A 21,909-nucleotide genomic window follows, 5' to 3' on the forward strand; every position below is an offset into this window, starting at 1 on the left:
TTTTCAAGCGACGAATAGGGGGTACCCTCAACGTCCGCTATGGACGTGAGGGGGTCATGACCAAACGACAGTATGTGACGAATAGGGTGTGAGACTGTGTTGGAGGACCCAATTATAGCACTTAAACCTGGAAAGTGTCAAATTTTCATGATATGTCCCCCTTAAAAAATATTCTTACCTACATATAAAATAGACATACCCTTATGAAATCCTTCAGAAGTCTCATAGTTGGAAGCAACCACAGATTCCTTATTACTTATATAACTATTTATGTGATGCTCAAATATAATTTAATCCACGATTCCTCTAATAGAGATTTATAAATAGGCCATTAAAGCTATATGTACATTTATGTATTTGGTTTTATCAAAACGTCTAATACTTACCCTTTAAAAACACTTCAACTCTCAGTCTGAGAAGAAAAAATTATTATAGTTGTTTCAGCTGAATTAAGATTTCTGGCAATTAAAAATCATTAGTGTTACTTCTCACAATCTGGTCTAAGTCCATATTTCCTTTTCATAGATGTTAAATAACAATGATCGGTCTGTAATTCTTATAAATGTGTTGATTGAAGACACGTGAATTATTTCGAAGTAGATTACAGTAAAATTATTTCGAAGTATTACAGTAAAGTATATATATTTGTTGAATGTCCCCTGAAAATCTGACAAAGATCAGTAATAATAATAAATCTCTGAATTAAATTAAACACCAAATGCAAAGCTTTTCACATATAATTATACTATTTATTTAACAGAAATGTCCATTAAACACATACATAAACATTAAATATACTTCTGTAAATCTTACAGTTCTATTTAATTTAGCGTTGGCACTTTTAAAGAGTCTCACAAACCCCACTGCTGTTCCCCCCTTGACACATAAGGGAAATTAAAACATGTGAGAAACACTGTCTTAAAGAATCAGACATAATGTCACATTTATAAGATATTAGGCCACTGTCATAATCTGATTCAATCTTCACTTGAAGTGAATCTACAAAACAATTAAAGTAGCAAAAAATAATACAGCATGGTCACAAACTGTGTGATTATCTTCAAGTCTGTGTGTATCTTCAAGTCTCTGTCCAGGGTGTTGACTGATGTTTCTGTTCCTCCTTTTCTCCACTAACAGAACATCAGATGGGCATCTTAAAGCTGTTAAAACACACAGATCCATCTCAGAACAAAATAAAACACAAGCAAAACATAAATTCCTGTGACATGACACACAACAAGCTAGAAGACTAAAAATAAACTAAACAGGTGACATTCAATCCTTAGTTTGAATTCATGGTCATGGTAGTGCTCACATGTATTTATTTACATTTTTGTGCAACATGTTTTTGCTACGTAACATGCATCACATTCAGATAAAGATGTTCACACAAGTCGGAGCCAATGGTGTACTGGGCAGCGCTCCGACACTTTCGGCGACCCTAGTTCGATTCCCGGCTCATGGTCATTTGCCTATCCCATACCCCTCTCTCCTCCCTGTACTTTCTTGTCCTCTCCTAATACTGACTGTTAAATAAGGCAAAACTGGCAAAAAAAAAAACTTACAAAGTTTGTTCACACAAATATATTGACTGTCAGATAACAGAAACATTTCTTATTAACACAGCAGAACAAAATCATCAAAAATGTGCAGTGTTCAGTCAGCTTTTCATTAATTACTGACAAATCATGACACATCCTGGCCACTTACGCGACCCCATAGACTTTCCACTAACAAAAATCCCCACATTGTTGGCGCATAACTCATATGGGCTGCAAAGAGAAACACTTTTTTGTGTGTGTCTCTTTAAATGCAAAGCAGAGGGTATGCAAAGTAGGGGGTAGCGCGCATACACATGTACTATGGACTACATCAAAACGTGTCTCTGGCAAAAGGTTAAACTACACGCTCATAAGGCAGAGTCTGTGAGCGGTTATGGGTGGGGCGTAATCAATGTGACATCACTGATAGGGGATCCTCAGCAGCATGTTTTGTGTGACTGTTGCGGTTTAAAGGAGATTACACAAAAAAGAAAAGAAGGATTTGTATAATTACATAATGTTTCTGCACACAAACTGGCGACTAATTTTTTTTGTTGTTGCTAGAAACGCATTTAACGCTTTAAAGGACAAGTTCGGTATTTTACACTTAAAGCCCTGTTTTCAGATTGTTTATGATGAAATAGAACAGTTTTGACTGAAATTTCGACATATGCGGCGGCCCGCATTTTCGGGTGTTTGTGTTTCACCTTCCACCTTTACAATGGGTTTAATGGTGCACTGGAACAATCCTTCCTAAAATGCATTAAACTTTCGTTTACAAAGATGTGAAACTCACCGAGTGGTCAGGGGTGTTCACTTGTATGCTCACACAAAAATCGCTGCAAAATACACATTCCAACAGGTTTTATCGTAGTTTTTGCCAACTCAATTGACTTGTATTAGATGTGCTGTGAGGTATGGTATTACTCCGCGCCGGGAACTTTGTTTCTATTCTTGCAATTGGCAATGGCGGATTAGCGCCACCACCTGGGCTGGAGTGTCTATTATTCAATAGTGGAATAGTGGAACTATTCAGTTAATCATGTTGCACATCAGTGGATGAACTATCATATGTATATAACGATTAACTAAACAATTTGTATTATATTATAAGCGTATATAATGTAATTGCCTTCAAAGCTTCATTGTGTATGTTGTTGAAAAGACCGTAAATGTTTTTATAAAACTATAACATTAATACCATATTATAGGCACAATTAGTTGGTTCAATAGCCTATTCCTTAAGTATATATGTCGCCAAGACAGGCATTAAAGCACACGTGTGTGTATCTGAACATTTGTCTGTAATAAATAAGTCGCAAAAAATAACTTGCGAGCAGCTTGAGACAAGGCGGCTGTGTGCGTGTGCATAAGAGTGCACTGAGTGAAGACCGAAGCGCTCAAGTTCTTTAAAATGGCTAGTATTTTTAAAATGACATAACTTCCAAATGTCAGCTCGGTCAACTGCCTGAAACGTGTGCTAAACTCTTGTATTGCAGAGTCAACTCACAGAGCGAAATCATTGCAAAGCAACTCCAGTTAGCAAGTGCTTTAGGTGGTGTCTTCAGCCTCCTGCGCTGATTGGCCGGATTCGTGACTCCCAACAAGTCAGATGTTGCTCTAGCCAACTGAATAGTGTGCCCTGTTTCGTGTTCCAACGGCTCTCACTAAATCCTTGGCTGCGTCAGAGCCAAAATAGCGCAATTCAAAATTATATTACTTTATCGGCAAATCTGCTTTTAAAATGGCCGTTGTCGATGATCGGCAAAATGCTTAATATCGACGTCGATAATCGGTCGACTCCTAGCTAATATTGTGTTCATGAAAAATAAAGACAGTACATTAAAACATTTAGAATAAAACAGTGTAATATAGTTGAAAATATCTGTCCTTTTAATGTATATCATTTAGCAAAATAAAACTAGTTTGAGGTAGAAAAACCTAAAGATATTAAACTAGATGAGGAATAAAATTACTCACTGTAGTGTCTTCAGTTGATTTTGTGGATCATCCTTCAGATCAGAGATCATCTTCAATCCTAAATCTCCCAGATTATTCTCTTTCAGATTCAGTTCAGTCAGATGTGATGGGTTTAATCTCAGAGCTAAAGTCAGAGCAACACAACCTTCATGTGTGATATTACACTTCCACAACCTATAGAGAACAAGGACACAAAATTCAGTCTCCCATAGAATAGTAATATTTCGTTTGAAGTTAATGTTACTGTTTAATTTATATCTATTGTAAAACAAAACTTTATTGTATTACTTGGTGTCAAACTCTCCTATAAAGACATGCTGATGTTCACTACAACATCACCCAACCTATAACATATCTATAAAATATTACAGAAATATTCATGAACAAGAATACTTAGTGTGATGTGAATGATCCAAGCAGATGGATAATATGGATATAATCCCAAATAGCCTAATTTATTCTCACTATAAACTACTTGACAATGTCTTTATGATATCATGTGTGTCTATCAGAGAGATGATCAAACCATAATATCTCCAGTTTACAGTCAGGATTCTTCAGTACATCAGAGATCAGCTTCACTCCTGAATCTCCAAGATTATTATGAGACAGATGCAGATTTTTTAGATGTGATGGGTTTGATCTCAGAGCTGAAGTCAGAGCAACACAACCTTCATCTGTGATATTACACCAGCTCAACCTGTAGAGAAAAATTACATGGATTCCTTTTGTTAGTTTTTGCATTTTGCTACTTTTTTGCTATAAATTGATTTATTTATAATTTATGTGGATTTGTGTGTGCACCTGTAATATAAAACATGACAATCTCAGTAAAGTAAAAATGCACGTAATGTACCGGAAGGGGTTTAAAGGTTTGGATGTACATTATACTTCTTAACAGGTGCCAACTTGCCACCAATAAAAATAAAATAATATATATGTGATATATTTATTAGTACAGGTCAAGATGACTCACAATACCTGGATAAGTGTTATCTAGAAATAACTGATCATGCAATGTCTCAATTGACCAATCAGAATGCATTGATTATAAAATGAAGTATTGATTATAAAAAGATCAACTGATAAAATCAATGTTTGTCAAACAGTACATGATCACCTGAGAAACATCTAAATGTTGATATGTGAAATTCTGCTCTACTGATGGTGAGAAACTCAGGGGCGTCATGCACCAATTTTTTTAATTGGGGCACAGTCTGCATAGCTCACAGAAATTTGTGCATACACAAGCCATCAAACGAAATAGCTTTCAGTCTTTCCTTTTCACTTACATTTCTAACAATCTGAGCACCCCTGCCTTTATGCAAAAACCTCCAAAATAAAAGTGTTGACTAACTTTTGTATCAAATACTATTCAATCGGAATAATAACATATTGGCATGATGGCATCATATTTACATCTGAAACGGCATGTTTTGTTTATTTACGTTTTGTTTAATGAATTGTTTAATTGTGTCATTAATGCATTTTGCACAACAACTTCATTATCCTATAAAAGTTATGTAATTTTAAATCCATAAAGTATATAAACAACAAAAATGACATAAGCTATAGCCACGTGATTGATTTAAATAATGATTTAAAAAATATTTTTAGATAAAATTATTAGAGGAATGGATTTTTGCTAAACATTTGGCTGTGAAGAATCATTGGTTAAAATTAATTTTTAACGGAGGGATTTAGACGTTTGACAATGAAAGATGGTTCAGTACCCACTTAATTTGGAACAACATGCGTCTCCTAACCACAACCTGTAAGTATGATTATAGCTACATACTTGCTTAAATGAGTTTAAAACCTCTTCAACCCTGAGGACCCTGTCCCGGGTCCAGAATTTCGTATTTTGACTTAATATAAAAGATTCTTTTAATCTTTGATGCTCCGTCATGGACCCCAGTAACACATATGAGATACTGTTTGAAAGCTTAGAGTCTCTACTTTCTGCAGATATGCATCACTTTGACACATCTTTTACTGTAAGAAAGTTATTTACACTTAATTTACACTATCACCCCCCCAATATTTTATTATATGATTTAATATTTACATTTTTCATATTTTTCAAAAATGACAAACATGGGCAAGTCTTATATCAAATGAAAGCTCTCACTCTCAGGAATAAGACTACAGCGTTATTTTTGACAGTTATTTTTGTTCTAATATCAACACATATCCAACAATCGGTGAATGAATAATAAGGTAAAAAATGGTCTTTTGTAAACATATGTGAAACTTGAGTGTGAACTGCCTCAGATAGCACAGATAGCCACAAATGATACACCATCTTTTCTCTTAGGTCCTACTCTAAACAATGAGTCCATTCACAGCATTTTCTTTGGTTGTGTGCATATATAATCCCTTGCTATTTATTATATGTGCAAAACAAAAAATTAATATTTATATGAAAAATGTATTTTCACACCCTTTAGTAAAATGAGAATAACTTTTGAATGCGACATGCTAAAGAGTTCATTCTTTTTTTGGGTGTTTACTGTCTGCTGTCTGCAGGAGCACACAGAACCAGAGTTATACACTATCAAAGACAGTGTTTACAACATAAAAAAGAAAATTTGGTGTTTCATCATATGAAAAACAACATAAATAACAATATTTGTCACAAACAGCAGCTTTTTATGTAACTTCAAAGGGTTTTCTTTAAAATGATATAAAGAAATTGCATTAATTCCACTGTATGTGGTTATGGGGACACTTCAAATGTTCTTAGGCAGAAATTGTATACAAAAAGGGTATTATTCCTCCCTTCAGTTGGAGTAAAATAACTTTTGCATAGATTATGATAGAGAAAAAATTCCTTTTTCCTCTGTAAGCTGACAATTGCTGGAATCAAACAAAACTGTCTGCAGGGACCTGAGATACTCAGGGCCAGAGTTATATACTTTCAAATAAAAACTTTAGAAAAAAACATCAAAAAGCGCCTATTTATTTTTGTGTTTATTAGAGGACTGACAACACATACAACCATGTTGAGCACTTTTAACAGTGTTTTATGTAATTTCAAAGGGTTACCTGTAAAATGATACCAAACTTTTGTATGTAAACCTCTGCATGTGGGTATGGGATGCTTTTGAAATTGGGTAGGCCAAATCCAGGCGAAAATCCCCAAAATAGCTTCAGGGTGTAAGAAGTTAAAATGTTTTTATTGCTTGGATTAATGATGTATGATATCGTTGTTTAAACTCTATATACTGTCAGAGTCACGATAGCAAGCGGCTTATGCTGCACTTACGGTTTTGCTATGACCTGATTAGCTTACATAAATGCTTAAATGAGTGTAAAATTGTTAGTTTCTGTCGACTTTTTTATTGCTTGGATTAATGATAAATTATGTTGTTGTTTAAACTCTATATACTGTCAGAGTCACGATAGCAAGCGGCTTATGCTGCACTTACGGTTTTGCTATGACCCGATTAGCTTAAATAAATGCTTAAATGAGTGTAAAATGTTAGTTTCTATCTACGTTTTATTGCTTGGATTAATGATGAATGATATGTATTGATGTCGATAATGTCTTGTCAGTAAATCATGTTAGCACTAAGTCAATACATGTTGCACTATTGTTGGTCTGTGCCACTGATCTGTGATCTGTGCGAAGACTGTGTCAGTTGACCAATCAGAGCAGAGTAGGCTGCTGAAAGGTGGGGTTTAGGCAGACTGAGTCGTTGAACGCCTTCACACGAATCGTTTGGGGATCTCTGAGAAATGGGGTAACTTTTTAAATTTATACTGTGTTTTTTGACCTTGCATGAATTTAAACCTGTTGTCAGGGACTTATAAAGAGTGATAGGATGCTTAAAATTGTCATCTTACTGGCTCTTTAAACCATACATTTTCTACACAGAGAAGGTTAACTGCACATTACCGTACTGGGGTTTGAAAATGTGAGCGTTTCTTACACGTTTTAATTCCTCAGATAGCAAAATGCTGCAGCAACAGCCAAGAGCTCGTGAGCATGCTCAGATGCTGATGACATCTGCGACTGCTCTGACTGCAGCGCCTGCCGCCAGAATAAAGTAATGTAACATGGTAATGTAACATGATCAAAACACTATCAAAACGCCAAAAATTGTGACAAGAACGCAGCACAGAATTGATATTATTGTGCATATTAAACAGATTAATAGACAATTTACAGATTAATGGACGTTTTTTTGATTTTGAGGTTGCATGCAAAATCCATTTGGCTCAAAAACCGAAAAGGCACGTGCCCCCCTTAGTTTGAATGGGCATGACGCCTCTGGAGAAACTCATTTTATTTTTTTACATCTAGATTTGACTACTGCAAGTGTTTTGAGAGAAGATCATCTTATTACTTTCAAATTCATAGTCCAGCTCCTACATTACTGTGAAATATACTTACTAAAACTCCAGTAAGATCACTTCTCATATCTGATCATCTTCTGGCATTTCTGGTGCTGGATCAGTGTGTTTAGATTTTTTTTAAATTATGATTTGAAAAAATGTGTAAGTTTTATGTATTTGTTCATTCAGTAAAACGTTAAAAGCCGAAAACATCTTACCACAGTATCTCAAGTTTACAGTGAGAATTCTTCAGTGCATCAGACAGCAGCTTTACTCCAGAATCTCCAAGATCATTTAGAATCAGATTCAGATGTTTCAGGTGTGATGGGTTTGATGTCAGAGCTGAAGTCAGTGCTACACAACCTTCAGCTGTGATATTACACTCCCTCAACCTGTAGAGAACAATGATACACACACATCACTCTCTCGGTTTACAGCACACACATCAGATCAATGAGATTATTAACATAAGGTGTAAAATATGAATCACAAATGCAGGGCTCTACACTAACTTTTTGCACTGGTGCGCCCTAACTTTTTTTTTTAGGCGCACCAGCACAAAAGTTAGGTGCACCCAAATTTTTGACCACATCGCATTTATTGTTTACCCAAAAAATGAAAATTCTGTCATAATTTACTCACTCTCATGTTGTTCCAAACCTGTATAAATGTCTTTGTTCTGGTGAACATGAGTGAAGATATTTTCAGGAATGTTTATAACCAAACCATTCATGAGCCCCATTCACTTCCATAGTATTATTTTTTCCTACTATGGAAGTTAACGGGGCTCACGCTCGGTTTGGTAACAAACATTCCTCAAAATATCTTGCTTTGTGTTCATCAGAACAAAGAAATTTATACAGGTTTGTAACAAAATGAGGGTGATGACAGAAATTTTCATTTTTGGGTGAACTATCTCTTTAGAGTTTAGCGCCCATGGTGGTTTAATGTACAGAATACAAACATGTAGGCAATTTTATAAGTTTCATGTTTGATAACCCGCATCCGTGCGATTAAAATAACACTTGACCCATTATCCGACATTAGCATCAATTTATTTCATGCCCGCCCGTTTGACAAAGACTGCGACCGGCCGAACCGCAAATCTCAAAGTAAGTACAAATCTTTAAAGATCTTCATGAAGAACATGGACCGAAATAAGCAAAGGGCCATGATTGGACAAATATATTATCATTATGTTGGCTTGAGAAAGCCAACATACTGTTGTTGCACTTAAACGTATTATTATTCCCTCTTCTTTTTTTCTGAGACTAAAATTTCTAACTCTAACTCCTCCTAGAGCTTTTAAGCTACTGCCACCAAACCTAACCCCAAATGCCTTATCTGCCCTATTCTGCCCCAAATGCCACATTCTGCCCAAAATGCTCCATTCTGTCCCAACTGCCCAATTCTATCCACATGTACCAACTGCCCAAACTACCCCAAATGCCCAATTCTACCCCAACTGCCCCAAATGCCCAATCTGCCCCAACTGCCCAATTCTACCCCAACTGCCCAATTCTGCCCCAACTGCCAAATTCTGCCCCAACTGCCCCATTCTGCCCCAAATGCACCAACTGCCCCAAAATGCCCCATCTGCCCCAAACACCCAATTCTGCCCCAACTGCCCTAAATGCCCCAACTGCCCTGAATGCCCCATCTGCCCAATTCTGCCCCTAAATGCCCAATTCTCCCCTAAATGCCCCAACTGCCCAATTATGCCCCGTCTGCCCCAATTCTGCCACAACTGCCCTAAATGCCCCAACTGCCCTGAATGCCCCATCTGCCCTAAATGTCCCATCTGCCCCAACTACCCAATTCTGCCCCAACTACCCTAAATGCCCCATTCTGCCCAATTCTGCCCCAACTAACCATCTGCCCCAACTAACTCAACTCCCCCAACTGCAGCTCCATCTATTACTCTCAGACTAGGCTTTCTCAAGCCAACATAAAGTTTGTTCACAAACTTTAACCTCATCTAGTTTAATGTGAAACTTTGTGAGGGTCGGCAGATTGACAGCTGAGCGGTCAGCACTGTTTGAACACTCATAAGCGCTGCGCTTATATTTATAAATTACCTGATAAATTGATGATATGTATGCAGTGATTCCAAAGGGATGTCCAAAAAAACTCAAGTAGAATGTTAAATGTTTAAAGTTTAATGTCTCTTTCTTGCCCCCCTGCGAAAACCCGCGCCGGTGATGGCATAAGCGTGAAGAGCTTGCATCTTGCATTACCTTAAATTACCAAACATTATGGTCATAAAGATAAAAGTAAAACAACATTCAAAACTGTAAATGGTGTACTTTTATTTATGTAAAGTTAAACTCACAATAATAACAAAACATTGTGCTTTTTTAAATAATAAAAAAGTGTTTTGTGCTGCATCGGTTTTGGAGCACATCGCACACACAAAAAATTCATGTATAGGCTAGGCTACTTTTGAATTTGTTTTGTTAACTTGCTAATTATTTAAATGAAACACATTTCGTGTAGGCTTATTTATTTTAGTATTTTTTCATCAAAAAAAGACGTAATCATCATGTTCTATTGATTTTAATGCTATTTGCGCATGAAACTAAACCCTTGGGGGAAATTATTTATAAATGAGTCAACAACGCAAATCAAGGAATTAACTTATTTCTCTATTTTAGACAGCCAGTCTGGCAGGGGGTAATAGCGATACAGCAAACACCGAAAAGTTTATAGGATTAGCTTTGGCAGTAAGATTATGATGCTGTTCGGGTTTACGTTCAAATAATTTTTCTTCATAAGAATTATGCTCTGGCTTGGACTCGATTGTAGGAGGCCAGTTACCTAATGCCGTCAGACCAGGGCTGATGTGACGGGAGGTTGATGTCATAGCATTGGTTACGATCTTCGGATCATAACCCGGATGGAACAGGCCTTAACTTAATTCTTAACGAAAAAGTTGTCAATTGTTCTTTTCCTCTTCTCTTATCATTCGCGGCACACGGGTGCAACCTGAGATTTTTTTTAAGTCGCACCATTGAGAAATTTGGTCGCACTCTCGAGCCCTGAAATGTATAACTGTGTCTTCATTGTACCTCTTCTCTCTAAATCTCTGACACTGTGAATCTACTTGCTTATCATAATCTCTCCCTGACTTTATATAAACCCTGTTGTGTGGTTATTTTTGTTGTTGTACTAAGAACCAGTGCATTGTGTGACTGTCAGAGAGATGATCTTACTCCAGTATCTCCAGTTGACATTCAGGATTCTTCAGTACATCAGAGATCAGCTTTAATTCTGTATCCCCAATATAATTCCAGTTCAGTTTCAGATCTCTCAGATGTGATGGGTTTGATGTCAGAGATGAAGACAGAGCTGCACAACCATCAGTTGTGACATTACATTCACACAAGCTGTAGAGAACATTTTTACAAACATATCTTACAAAAAAAAAAAAAACAATACCGGTGTGCATCTTGAGAGAAAACAATGGCACTGATATATGTTAAGATATGTCAGTGCAAGATGTTTTTATATAAAGGCAGAACAAACATGCATTTTATTCTGGGACTTGCATAAGCACTGTCTGGGAAACTGCCCCGCCCCCTAGGATTGAATGAGGTTTTAAAAATTAAGTTTCAGTTTCTTTTTAAGGTAGATTTGTAAGGAACCACCGGCCCAACGAAGGTATCCAATGGCCTGGCGAAGGGATTTCGTGTTCTCCCTTTCAACAGTGCTTCTGAAAGAAATTATCTTCATTTATTAAAATTTGGATTCATTTATTAGAAATTGGGTTTAATTCTTTGACTCTGTAAATAATTATAATCTGACTCCAACTGTTAATAAATAATATTTGCTGATCATAATTTAATCATTGGGGTGTTGGTGCTTTCACACACACATACAAACTTGGAAAAAAATCCATCCATGCCGTTTTGAGTGAGATACAAGTTTCTGATTGTCCTCTGCCTTGAGTCTCAGATTTTGCGGTTTCAAAATCAGCTCCGTTGTGACGTCACACGCCTTGTCGTCACATTCCATTTTAATATTCCTGTCCACCACCCCACTACCCAGGTCTCCACCCACCCGTAGCTACAGCAACAGCAGTCACTTCGCTAATAACCTCCATACTGCAGCGCTGTTTGGATATTATGTATTATACTCCCGCCTACTTTTAATAACAAAGTTTTAACGCATGATTATGCGTTTACCGGAACCTAAAGTGTTATCTCATATACAGTGGTAAATAGTCCTCAGATTGTATATTATATTCTATTACAAGACGTTCATGCAAAATCTGATTTTAACAATAGACTACAGGGCTCGACATTAAGGCTTGTCCGCTTGTCCGGGACAAGTGGATTTTTTGTAGGACAAATGTAAGAGAAAATTAGTTGTCCAACTGGACAAGTTAAATTTCAAACAATGTTACTTAACGTTATGTGCCATTAACGGCAGAGCAGAACGTGCAGCGCAAACACCAAGCAGAATTTTGAAAAGAAAGCACAGCGCGTCGACACACGCACACACACAACACGTTTACATGTTACTGTTACTAAGCAAGCTGCGCGCGCATTAAACCTGATTGACGAACATGGAGGGGCAGGAGTCGCGGGACGGCATGGAGTGGAGAGTGATGTTTCTTCAGGCTCCGGCATAAATATAAATGACAGGCACTTCAACCGCGTTTTCATCACTGTGTGTCAAAAAGCCGATTTAAGTCCGTATTTTGTCTCTTCTAAAGTTCGGTAAAAACACATAATGGGCTTAAAATCTTGTTTAAGAATCTGTTTTATAATGAGAATCTCTCTTTCAGCGCACCTTAAGTGTGTGTGTGCGCCACGCGACAGCCAATTTGAATCTGACAGAGTTCGTCACTGTACATTAAAAATCCCACACAAACATTACAATGTAAATGCTAGGATTAAGATCGATTTTATATATAACAGATAATCTAGATACATTTACCCTAATAAGTTTCTTAAAACATGGTAATTTTTTGCTTTAGTGTTTTAATGTCAGACAATTATTGAAATGTGAGAAAAATCAAGAGAAACGCAGTTTGGATTAGACGGTTTTCATGGGTTATTCACACATCTGAAACAGACTGGATTTGATTCGCGATCGTTATATCAACACAAAGGTAAGAGAAGTCCCGTTTATGTTCTGCATGTTGTCATTCGGAATTCCGTCACAAAATACTAAATTTATGATGCTAGAGCATCTGTATCTCAAACAGAGACAATACACTGATGCTAAACCCGTAGACCTTTTAAACGATGTATAGCAATGTTGATATTATTAATGTTTGTAGACAGTAGGCTATATAGATATTGTTAGCAGTGTTAAAAAAACTGACGTCATCCCGCCCACGAATTGGTGCGCGTCGAGGGGGTGAACTTGTGTGTGTGTTTTAGCAGTCATTTGCCATTGAGAACGAGGTGGCTAACCGCTATGCTGGTTAGTTTGCAGCATGGTTTCTTCTGCAAAGCCAGTGACCAGCTATCGTACTTTTCGAAAGTTATACAAAAATGTAACTGCTATATTTTACATTTCTAGTGTTTTGACAAACTAAAAGTGGGACCTCCCGCTAGCTTCTAGCAATTAGCATGGTGTCCATAAGCAGTATACATCTCGCGCCGGGTCTAAATTTCTGTAATTTGTTTGAATAATGCGTTTGAAAATGTTTTATAAACGGGAATATGTTAGCGTTATCTAGGGCAAAACAAGTGTATTGTTGAGACTGCTACATTATGTGTAATGACTTTCTTCTCCTAGAGTGTACTTATTAGTGATACTTTTTTGCTTGATTTGTATGTTGGCATAATAATACATAAACCGTTAATAATAATATACAGTATATAGTCTGTAATGCTCACGCGATACCATTCTGTGTGCGCACATGACGTTGGACGTGGGGCGTGGCCATAGGAGCAGCAGCTTATAAATATGTAATGACCACCTCAAAACGTCACAATCTGAAAGGCACTGAAACAGAGGCTACCAGAGATGGGTAAGAATCTTTTCCTACAAGCTATTTCGAGCAAACAACTTCTGAAACATGTTTTATGGAACTCACACACTTATTTAACTGGAAAAGCAGCCATAATATGGGCACTTTAAATTATGATCAGCAAATATTATTTATTTTCAATTGGATTCAGATTATACTTATTAAACTCAAATTCTAATAAATTAATCCAAATATTAATAAATGAAGATAATTTCTTTCAGAAGCACTGTGGAAAGCGAGAACGCGAAATCCCTTCGCCAGGCCATTGGATTCCTTCGTTGGGCAAGTGGGTGGTTCCTTACAGGTCCCTGAAACCTGTTGATCTGATGGTATGACCAGGCCCCAAACGAAATCCGCGGCCACAGAATTCCGCAGAATTATGAAATTATTTTCATACGTGCTAAATTCATAATGAGAACGCATTAACACAAGCTTTTTTATTTTGCTATAACATGTAACACTATAAACAATAAGATGTCATTTTATATACAAAATATAATTCTATGCACATTGTTGGTCCAGTTTAATTCAGATGACTCATTGGTTTGGTGTATTCATTTTCATTGTAAGCCTTTAAAAAGTAATTATTTAATATGCATTTTTGTAATATTATCAGCTTAAATTCTCTTATATCTCTCTAAAAAAACATTTAAAATCATTTCACAGAATTCTGCAGATTTTTCCAAAAAAAAAGAAAATTCACAGAAAAAGTCTGCATATTCCGTCTGGCCCTGGGTATGAGTTACAATGTGCCACTGAACCATCAATAGGGGTTATGCCGAGTGATGATTCTTCTATCATTATCATGCTAAAATCTTATAATTTAAACTATAATGACTTTTAAATTAATTACTTTCAAAATAATCTTACTTGAGTATCTCCAGTTTACAGTCAGGATTTTTCAGTACATCAGAGATCAGCTTCACTCCTGAATCCGTTACATCATTAAACGACAAATTCAGATGTCTCAGGTGTGATGGGTTTGATCTCAGAGCTGAAGACAGAGCAACACAACCTTCAGCTGTGATTTTACAAACACACAACCTGTAGAGAACAATGACACACATTTTAGTCTCTCAAGTTATCATTAAATTCATGACATAATTTTTCATTCTGTGTGGAGTTTGAATGTCCTCCCTGAATAAGCATAGGCTTCCTCTGTGAACTCTGCTTTTGCCACAGTCCATATCAGAACCATAATAGAAAACAGGAAAATGTGTGCAAATATGAAGAAAATGCACATTTGTCCTGATTGAAGACCGTCATATTTATTTTCCTTGGCTGTTTCTCAATAAGTGTTCTTCTAGTCTGTACTTGTGTTCTTGTAAAACGTCATCAGTCGCGGCCTAAGTACTTTTCTAAATCAAAGTTTGTATAAAGCCAAGTTCACATAACATCCCCGGATGTGTTCTTGATTCGCCCATTTTATCAATGATGCGTCAGGAGGAGACTTGTGCGGACTTCTGACAGACACGTTTCCCAGAATGCATTTCGCATCAACGGCGATACAATTTTCTTTTGGATATGTGAGTTTCAATGAATCAAAGGTCAACCTCATCTCGGCAAGTCCTTCTGAATTTTTTCGCGATCTCAGTGCAGCTGCTCTGCCCTCCAGTGTCTGATGGTCAAACATAAAATATTCTCTTTGAATATATCTAACTGGCATTTTTTTTCTCATCAATTTATTTATCTTTATTATTCATATGAAGTCTGTTATTTGTTATCCTTTTAACTGATGGTAAAGTTTCACATATCTATATAAATCACATATGTTTTTATATAATCTTAACACTGTAGTAATTTACTGGGCTTTACTTTAACTGGGTGTTTTTCTTGTGTGTTTTTTTCATGTTGTACAATCGTATATTATAGTTTCCTCGGGAGTTCGTTCTTTCGAGTAGAGGTCTACACGGAAGACCCGAGGACCCAACCCTGGACACGTTCGGGTTCGGGTCTATATTTTAAATGATCGGCCAGGTCGGGTCTCAATCTATTAATTCAGGTTAGAGGACCCATTAAACAACAAATGTAAAACTGTGTTATTCATCACTGTGACTGTAAAGTGGACTTCTTAAAGCTGGAATAAGCATTAAGAATTTCAATCGTCAAGGAATAACATGGATGGAACTTTCTTGGCAATGAGGATTGTGCATCACAGTCAGGTACAAGGAGGGAGAAGGCTAACTTCTATAGGTTAGACAAAAACTTTAATGTTCGCTATTGACTTATTAATAACGTTTAGTTTAAGAATATTTGTCGTCGGGTCTATGTCTTCCCGAACGGGTTCGGGTCCAGCTTTTAAATAATAGACGGGTCCGCGTCAGTTCCAGGTCCAGCTTTTAAATAATAGACGGGTCCGGGTTGGATCCGGGTCCAGCTTTCAAAATAACAGACGGGTCCGGGTCGGTTCAGTGTAGCACATTTACGGGTCTCTTTGGGTTCGGGTAAGACCTCTACTTCCGAGTCTGAACTTGCAAGTCCGAACTTGGCGTACTTGGTATTGAGAAACGGCTCTTGTACATTTATTAGGGGTGTGACGAGATTAGGGGTGTGGCGAGATTAAATGTGTCTCGCGAGATTAATTATGTCAAGAGATTTCTCGTGGAGGTGAAATGCTGGCCGTTTCTCAAATAAAAGACTGCATTCTTCGGAGGTCGTATTTGTAGACTAGATTTACGTCATGAAGACTGTCTTATTAGAGAATATTAACGATTATAAAGTTTACTAATTATTTAGTTAATCACAAATTGTTGTAATATGCTCAAGACTTGCGAATGTAAAGCTCAGATAATTAACTGAAATAAACCTTGATGAGGTATGGAGCCTGCATATACGACCTCCGGAGGATGCAGCTTTCTGTTTGAACTTTTTACAGTGTATGCATTACATTGTTTCTTTTACTGCGTGTGCTTTTTTGTTTGGGTTTCCAATAATGTTCATTTGGGAACTCGTGTGAAGTCTGAGACGCGTTGTGTTTGTCTCTCGATCAGTGTCAGATGTGAAGTCTCAGCAGATTAAACCCTCATTCAGAGTTTACATGATTTAATGTCTGCATGCATGCTCTTGCTCAAGAATGACAGTGGCTATATCATTTCTATTGTAAAGAAATGGACAAATATTAAATATTCAAATGGATTTAAACATTGTTTGGCTAAAAATAAGCGCTTCTCCGTCTAAAGTGAAAGTAGCATCCGCGAGACCACTATCGCCCCCTGCAGGCATTTGGTATAATACATAATGCTTTTTATTTATATACCACAAATGTAATGTGTTTGTTAATGTAATATTATTTAATGTAACTTGGTTTTGATACTTTATTTAAACCAATTATTATTGCATCTTCGTTATTATGTAATTTTAAAGACTATTGCTAACTTGGGTCTATTCTTGTTACCCAAAAATAACAAATTACTATATTATCAGTTAGCAAAATAATTGTTAGGGACAGTCTTTGATTAGTTAAAAATAACGTTATTTCAGTTACTTATTAATTTATTTTATCATTAAGGATTTCTTAAAAAGTGTAAAAATATTGTCCTCGTGAACCCAATCTTGTGTCTAGTCTCGTGGATTAAGCGTCTCGTCACACCCCTAAAATTTATCATCGAAATAGACATTTAATTGCAATACCGTCCAAAATACCTAATTGCAAGATTGGGGATTTTGAGTCATCAAAGTGTCCTAGGTGTGCAAGTGTGAATGTGTGGTTTGTGATGGACTGGTCAATTAGGCAACCTCCCACAAAGCCAAAGCCCTTATAAGCGGGTTCAGAAAATGGATGCATGTTACATTAAATGACACTCATCGTCTTGTCAGTGTTAAAACAAGATGCTCATCATTATTAAAATACTAAGTAACTATTAATTTCCTGTGAGTGCTTTGGGAATCATAGAGACAGCAGTCGAATCTATTTCACTGTTAACAAATAACTGAACATTTCAACGTGTTTTACTCTGAACCAGTACATGTCTGACTATCAGATCTTACTTTAGTTTCTCCAGTTTACAGTCAGGATTCTTCAGTACATCAGAGATCAGCTTCACTCCTGAATCTCCAAATTCATTCATAGACAGATTCACCTCTCTCAGATGTGATGGGTTTGATGTCAGAGCTGAAGACAGAGCAACACAACCTTCAGCTGTGATATCACACGTTCTCATGCTGCAAAAAACAAAAGACACACACTTGAGTCTATTAGTTCACAACGCAAAAGACAATATACAGACAATTGTATATAAAATGTCAATATACATACATACATACATACATACATACATGAATACACAGACGAAACACAAAAACATATATCCCACATAACTGAAAATACACTTAAAATCCTTAAAGGTTTATTTTTTACTATCAAACTGGAAGTAATAACATGTGTGACAGAGAGATGATCTTACTCCAATATCTCCAGTTTACAGTCAGGATTCTTCAATACATCAGAGATCAGCTTCACTCCTGAATCTCCAAGTTTATTCAGAGACAAATTTAGTTCTCTCAGGTGTGATGGGTTTGATGTCAGAGCGGAAGACAGAGCAACACAACCTTCAGCTGTGATATTACAGTACTTCAACCTGTAGAGAACAGACAATGACACAAAATGTATCATCCCATACACCAATATAAAGACTCACAGTTACATCCTTTGCTTTAAACTATTACATTATTTATTTGCAATATTGTAATTCATACAGTATTTCAACATCTTTCTGCAAAAACTAAATGAAGGAACAAGTTACCCAAAAACAAAAATTTTGACATCATGTTCTCACCCTCATGTTGCTACAAACCTAAATAAATGTCTGTGTTCTGATGGCCACCATTGTTCTGATGAACCAAACCAATCAGAAGCCCCATTGACTTCCATAGTAGGAAAAAAGAATACCATGAAAGTGAATGGTGCTTCTGATCGGTTTGGTTTCAAACATTCCTCAAAATATCTTCCTTTGTGGTCATCAAAACAAAGGCAGGTTTGTAACAATATGAGAGTGAGTACATGATGAGAGAATTTTCATTTTTGGGTGAACTATCCCTTTAACGGCAGAATGACACTTTTAAATGTTTATTGGTCTAAGTCTTAAGTTACACTGATCTGACAAATGCAAACAAACACAGTTACCAAATTTATTCAATATTAGAGATTTAACTAATTCTGATCATGCAAGGGGGAACAACAAGTATGCTGCAATAAGTAGCTGTCTTATTCTCAATGCATTTTGACATTGATGACATACAGAATGAGATTTATGCAGATTTATTCAGCTCTCATTTATTAAGTATTATTCAAAATATATTAGGAACTTATTGTACCATATTCATGCAAATTCTCATTATCTGAACGGCCCTATAGTACTTCATCTTACTTCAGTATCTTCAGTTTACAGTCAGGATTCTTCAGTACATCAGAGATCAGCTTCACTCCTGAATCTCCTATTTTGTTCACATTCAGATTCAGTTCAGTCAGGTGTGATGGGTTTGATGTCAGAGCTGAAGTCAGAGCATCACAACCTTCAGCTGTGATATTACAATAACTCAACCTGTAGAGAACGACACACAGGTTACTCAGTTCATAATAAACACATCATATTAACATGGATTTCTTCTTTTTAGTTTATACATCATTTTCGCTTTCATCTATAATTCAGTGTATGTGGACGTGAGTGTGCACCTGTGGTATTAAACTTATAATCAATGTTTATAAAAAAAAACTATTATCTTCTAAGAAACATATAAATCAGTGGTTCCCAAACTTGTTTCTAGTTCCACTTTTGTAGAGAAAAATATTAGTTCCTCCCAGACACCAATATAAAAACTCTCAGATACTTTTAGCAATATTGTAATTTATACAGTTGTGCAATATCTTACTGCAAAAATTAAATCAAGGAACAGGTAAGCATTTAAAGAGGGATTAAAGGGATAGTTCACCCAAAAACTAAAATTCTGTCATCATGTACAAACATGTATAAATGTCTTTAATCTGATGACCACAAAGGAAGATATTTTGAGGAATGTTTGAAACCAAACCGATCAGAAGCCCCATTGACTTCCATAGTAGGAAAAAGAATACTATAAGTGAATGGGGCTCATGATCCTCAAAATATCTTCCTTTGTGGTCATCAGAACATATACATTTATACAGGTCTGTAACAATATAAGTAAATGATGACAGAATTTTAGTTTATGGGTGAAATATACCTTTAATCCCTCTTCTTTAAATGACGTTTGAATTTTTATTGGGTAAAGTCTTATGGGGATCGAGTAGCGCCGCGCCGTTCTAAAAAAAATCAAACGCATTGTTTTCTATGAGTATACGCACACCGGCGCCGCCAGGTGGCGCCCTGTCCACGCCGCCCAGCTTTGACTCAGAAAGTTGCTCAAATTCCTGTCGCGCCACACAGCGCCACTCACATAGTTTAACATTAAATAACAAGTATATTTGTCCCAAATCATTAACGATTAACATTGGCTGCTAACGTATATTTTTCACTTTGAAGTAGACGCTATCTGACGAAGCTCACGCTATTCAATGTGCACTTTTGGTTTACGATACCTCCGAGTGGTCCTAGACCCGACTCGACGCGGCGCTGAGCTGCCGGCCGGTGTGCGACCCCCTTAAGTTACATTGATATGACAAATGCCAATCTGACAGCAAGTATGCTGCAAACTATCTTTACACACTTGAGAATAAGTAGCTGTCTTATTAAGGCCCGAGCACACCGGGGTGTGAGGACCCTATTGTTCTTCAAGGAGTTATTATTATTATTCTCTGATTTCAACGGGACTTTAGAGGGGCTAAACATGCTGGAAAACTCTTCAAACTTCACATAGATGTCAAGAGTGGCAGTTTTTGTAATTTCCAGGCATCATACTTTAATAAACTCCTCTTACAATTTTCGTCGGATCATCTTCATATTTGGTGAGTGTCATCTTAAGGCCTTTGTGATGTTAAATTAAGAAGGATTTGACTCTACGTAAAAATTTGTGTCGGTTTTGGCCCGACAAAATTTGATATTTTGTCATGAAACAGGAAGTAGCTGGAACTCAGGCATACAGTGTCCGATGTGTCCCAAACTTTACATGATTGCTATGCGTCCTGACCTGAACATATCTACATGTCAATAGAGGGTATGCACATGACGTCACCGTCGGCGAGAGGGCCTGTGGTTACGCCCACTGAGTGGCGAAAACACGGTGAAAACGCGGCGAAATGGGAAAAAGCTGTTTTGCATTAGACTGTACTAACAGATTAACAAGAATTCGGAGCTATCGTTTTACAGACTGCCAAAAAACACAGAAAGGAGAAGTAAATTGATTGTTCATGCCAACGTCCACAGACCACAGGTGGATTGATAAGTTGCTAGGGTCACTATTAAGCAGAGGTTTTACTTTCTACTTAAAAGTATTTTTCAAGTATTTGTATTTTATCCGTGTTTTTCTTTGGAAAACATACATTCCAAAGCATATTATCATACTTTTTACTATTACATTTCATAAATAATACGTTTTTGTTTCACATTTAATATTTAAGTACATTAACATACTTTTACTCAAGTAAAAGTACACAATTTAAATGTAATTAGGTATTAAATAATTTTATTAATTAATTAATTAATACACAGTATGATTCTATGCTTTAGAATGTAGTGAAGTAAAATTTTTCCCAAGACAAACAACCTAATAAAGCACAGATGCTTGGAAAATGTAACTAATGTAACTAAGTATTGTCCACCTCTGCTATCAAGTCCAACTAAATTTATTTTAAGCTGATAACAGTCAGTTTTACTAGCATTTTCGCAGCAGCCCATATGAAAACCAGCCATTTTGTTGCACGTTTTGCCACTTAACCTGGCGAGCTCTCGCGTGGTCACGTGGAAAAGTGACGTCAATGCATACCCTCTATTGTCACTTATGGTTATAGCGCCACCAGCTGGCAACAGGAAGTGACATGTTTACAATGATTATGCAATGTCCAATCTGTCCCAAACTTCACATGATTAATAATGCTTTTCCATTGCAAAGTACCCCACGGTTTAGTTTAGTTTTGGGTCGGGTCAGCTC

At 36.7% G+C, this 21,909-nt stretch overlaps 1 protein-coding gene across 1 annotated transcript in view; it reads right to left on the reverse strand.

Moving 5' to 3' along the window:
- Nucleotides 1–748: 748 nt before the first annotated feature.
- Nucleotides 749–21,909, reverse strand: part of LOC135771878 (uncharacterized) — a 138,125-nt gene continuing 116,964 nt past the window's right edge. The window contains exons 24-32 of the mRNA XM_073815496.1: nt 19,215–19,388; nt 18,252–18,425; nt 17,836–18,009; nt 14,719–14,892; nt 11,075–11,248; nt 8,081–8,254; nt 4,048–4,221; nt 3,522–3,695; nt 749–1,160 (exon numbers count right to left, since the gene is read on the reverse strand). Coding sequence (XP_073671597.1) covers nt 1,142–1,160; nt 3,522–3,695; nt 4,048–4,221; nt 8,081–8,254; nt 11,075–11,248; nt 14,719–14,892; nt 17,836–18,009; nt 18,252–18,425; nt 19,215–19,388 — 1,411 coding nt within the window. The 3' untranslated portion in view covers nt 749–1,141. The remainder of the gene's footprint in view (nt 1,161–3,521; nt 3,696–4,047; nt 4,222–8,080; nt 8,255–11,074; nt 11,249–14,718; nt 14,893–17,835; nt 18,010–18,251; nt 18,426–19,214; nt 19,389–21,909) is intronic.

Source organism: Paramisgurnus dabryanus, chromosome 8 (assembly GCF_030506205.2).
Source record: "Paramisgurnus dabryanus chromosome 8, PD_genome_1.1, whole genome shotgun sequence".
In the NCBI taxonomy this organism is placed as follows: Eukaryota; Metazoa; Chordata; class Actinopteri; order Cypriniformes; family Cobitidae; genus Paramisgurnus; species Paramisgurnus dabryanus.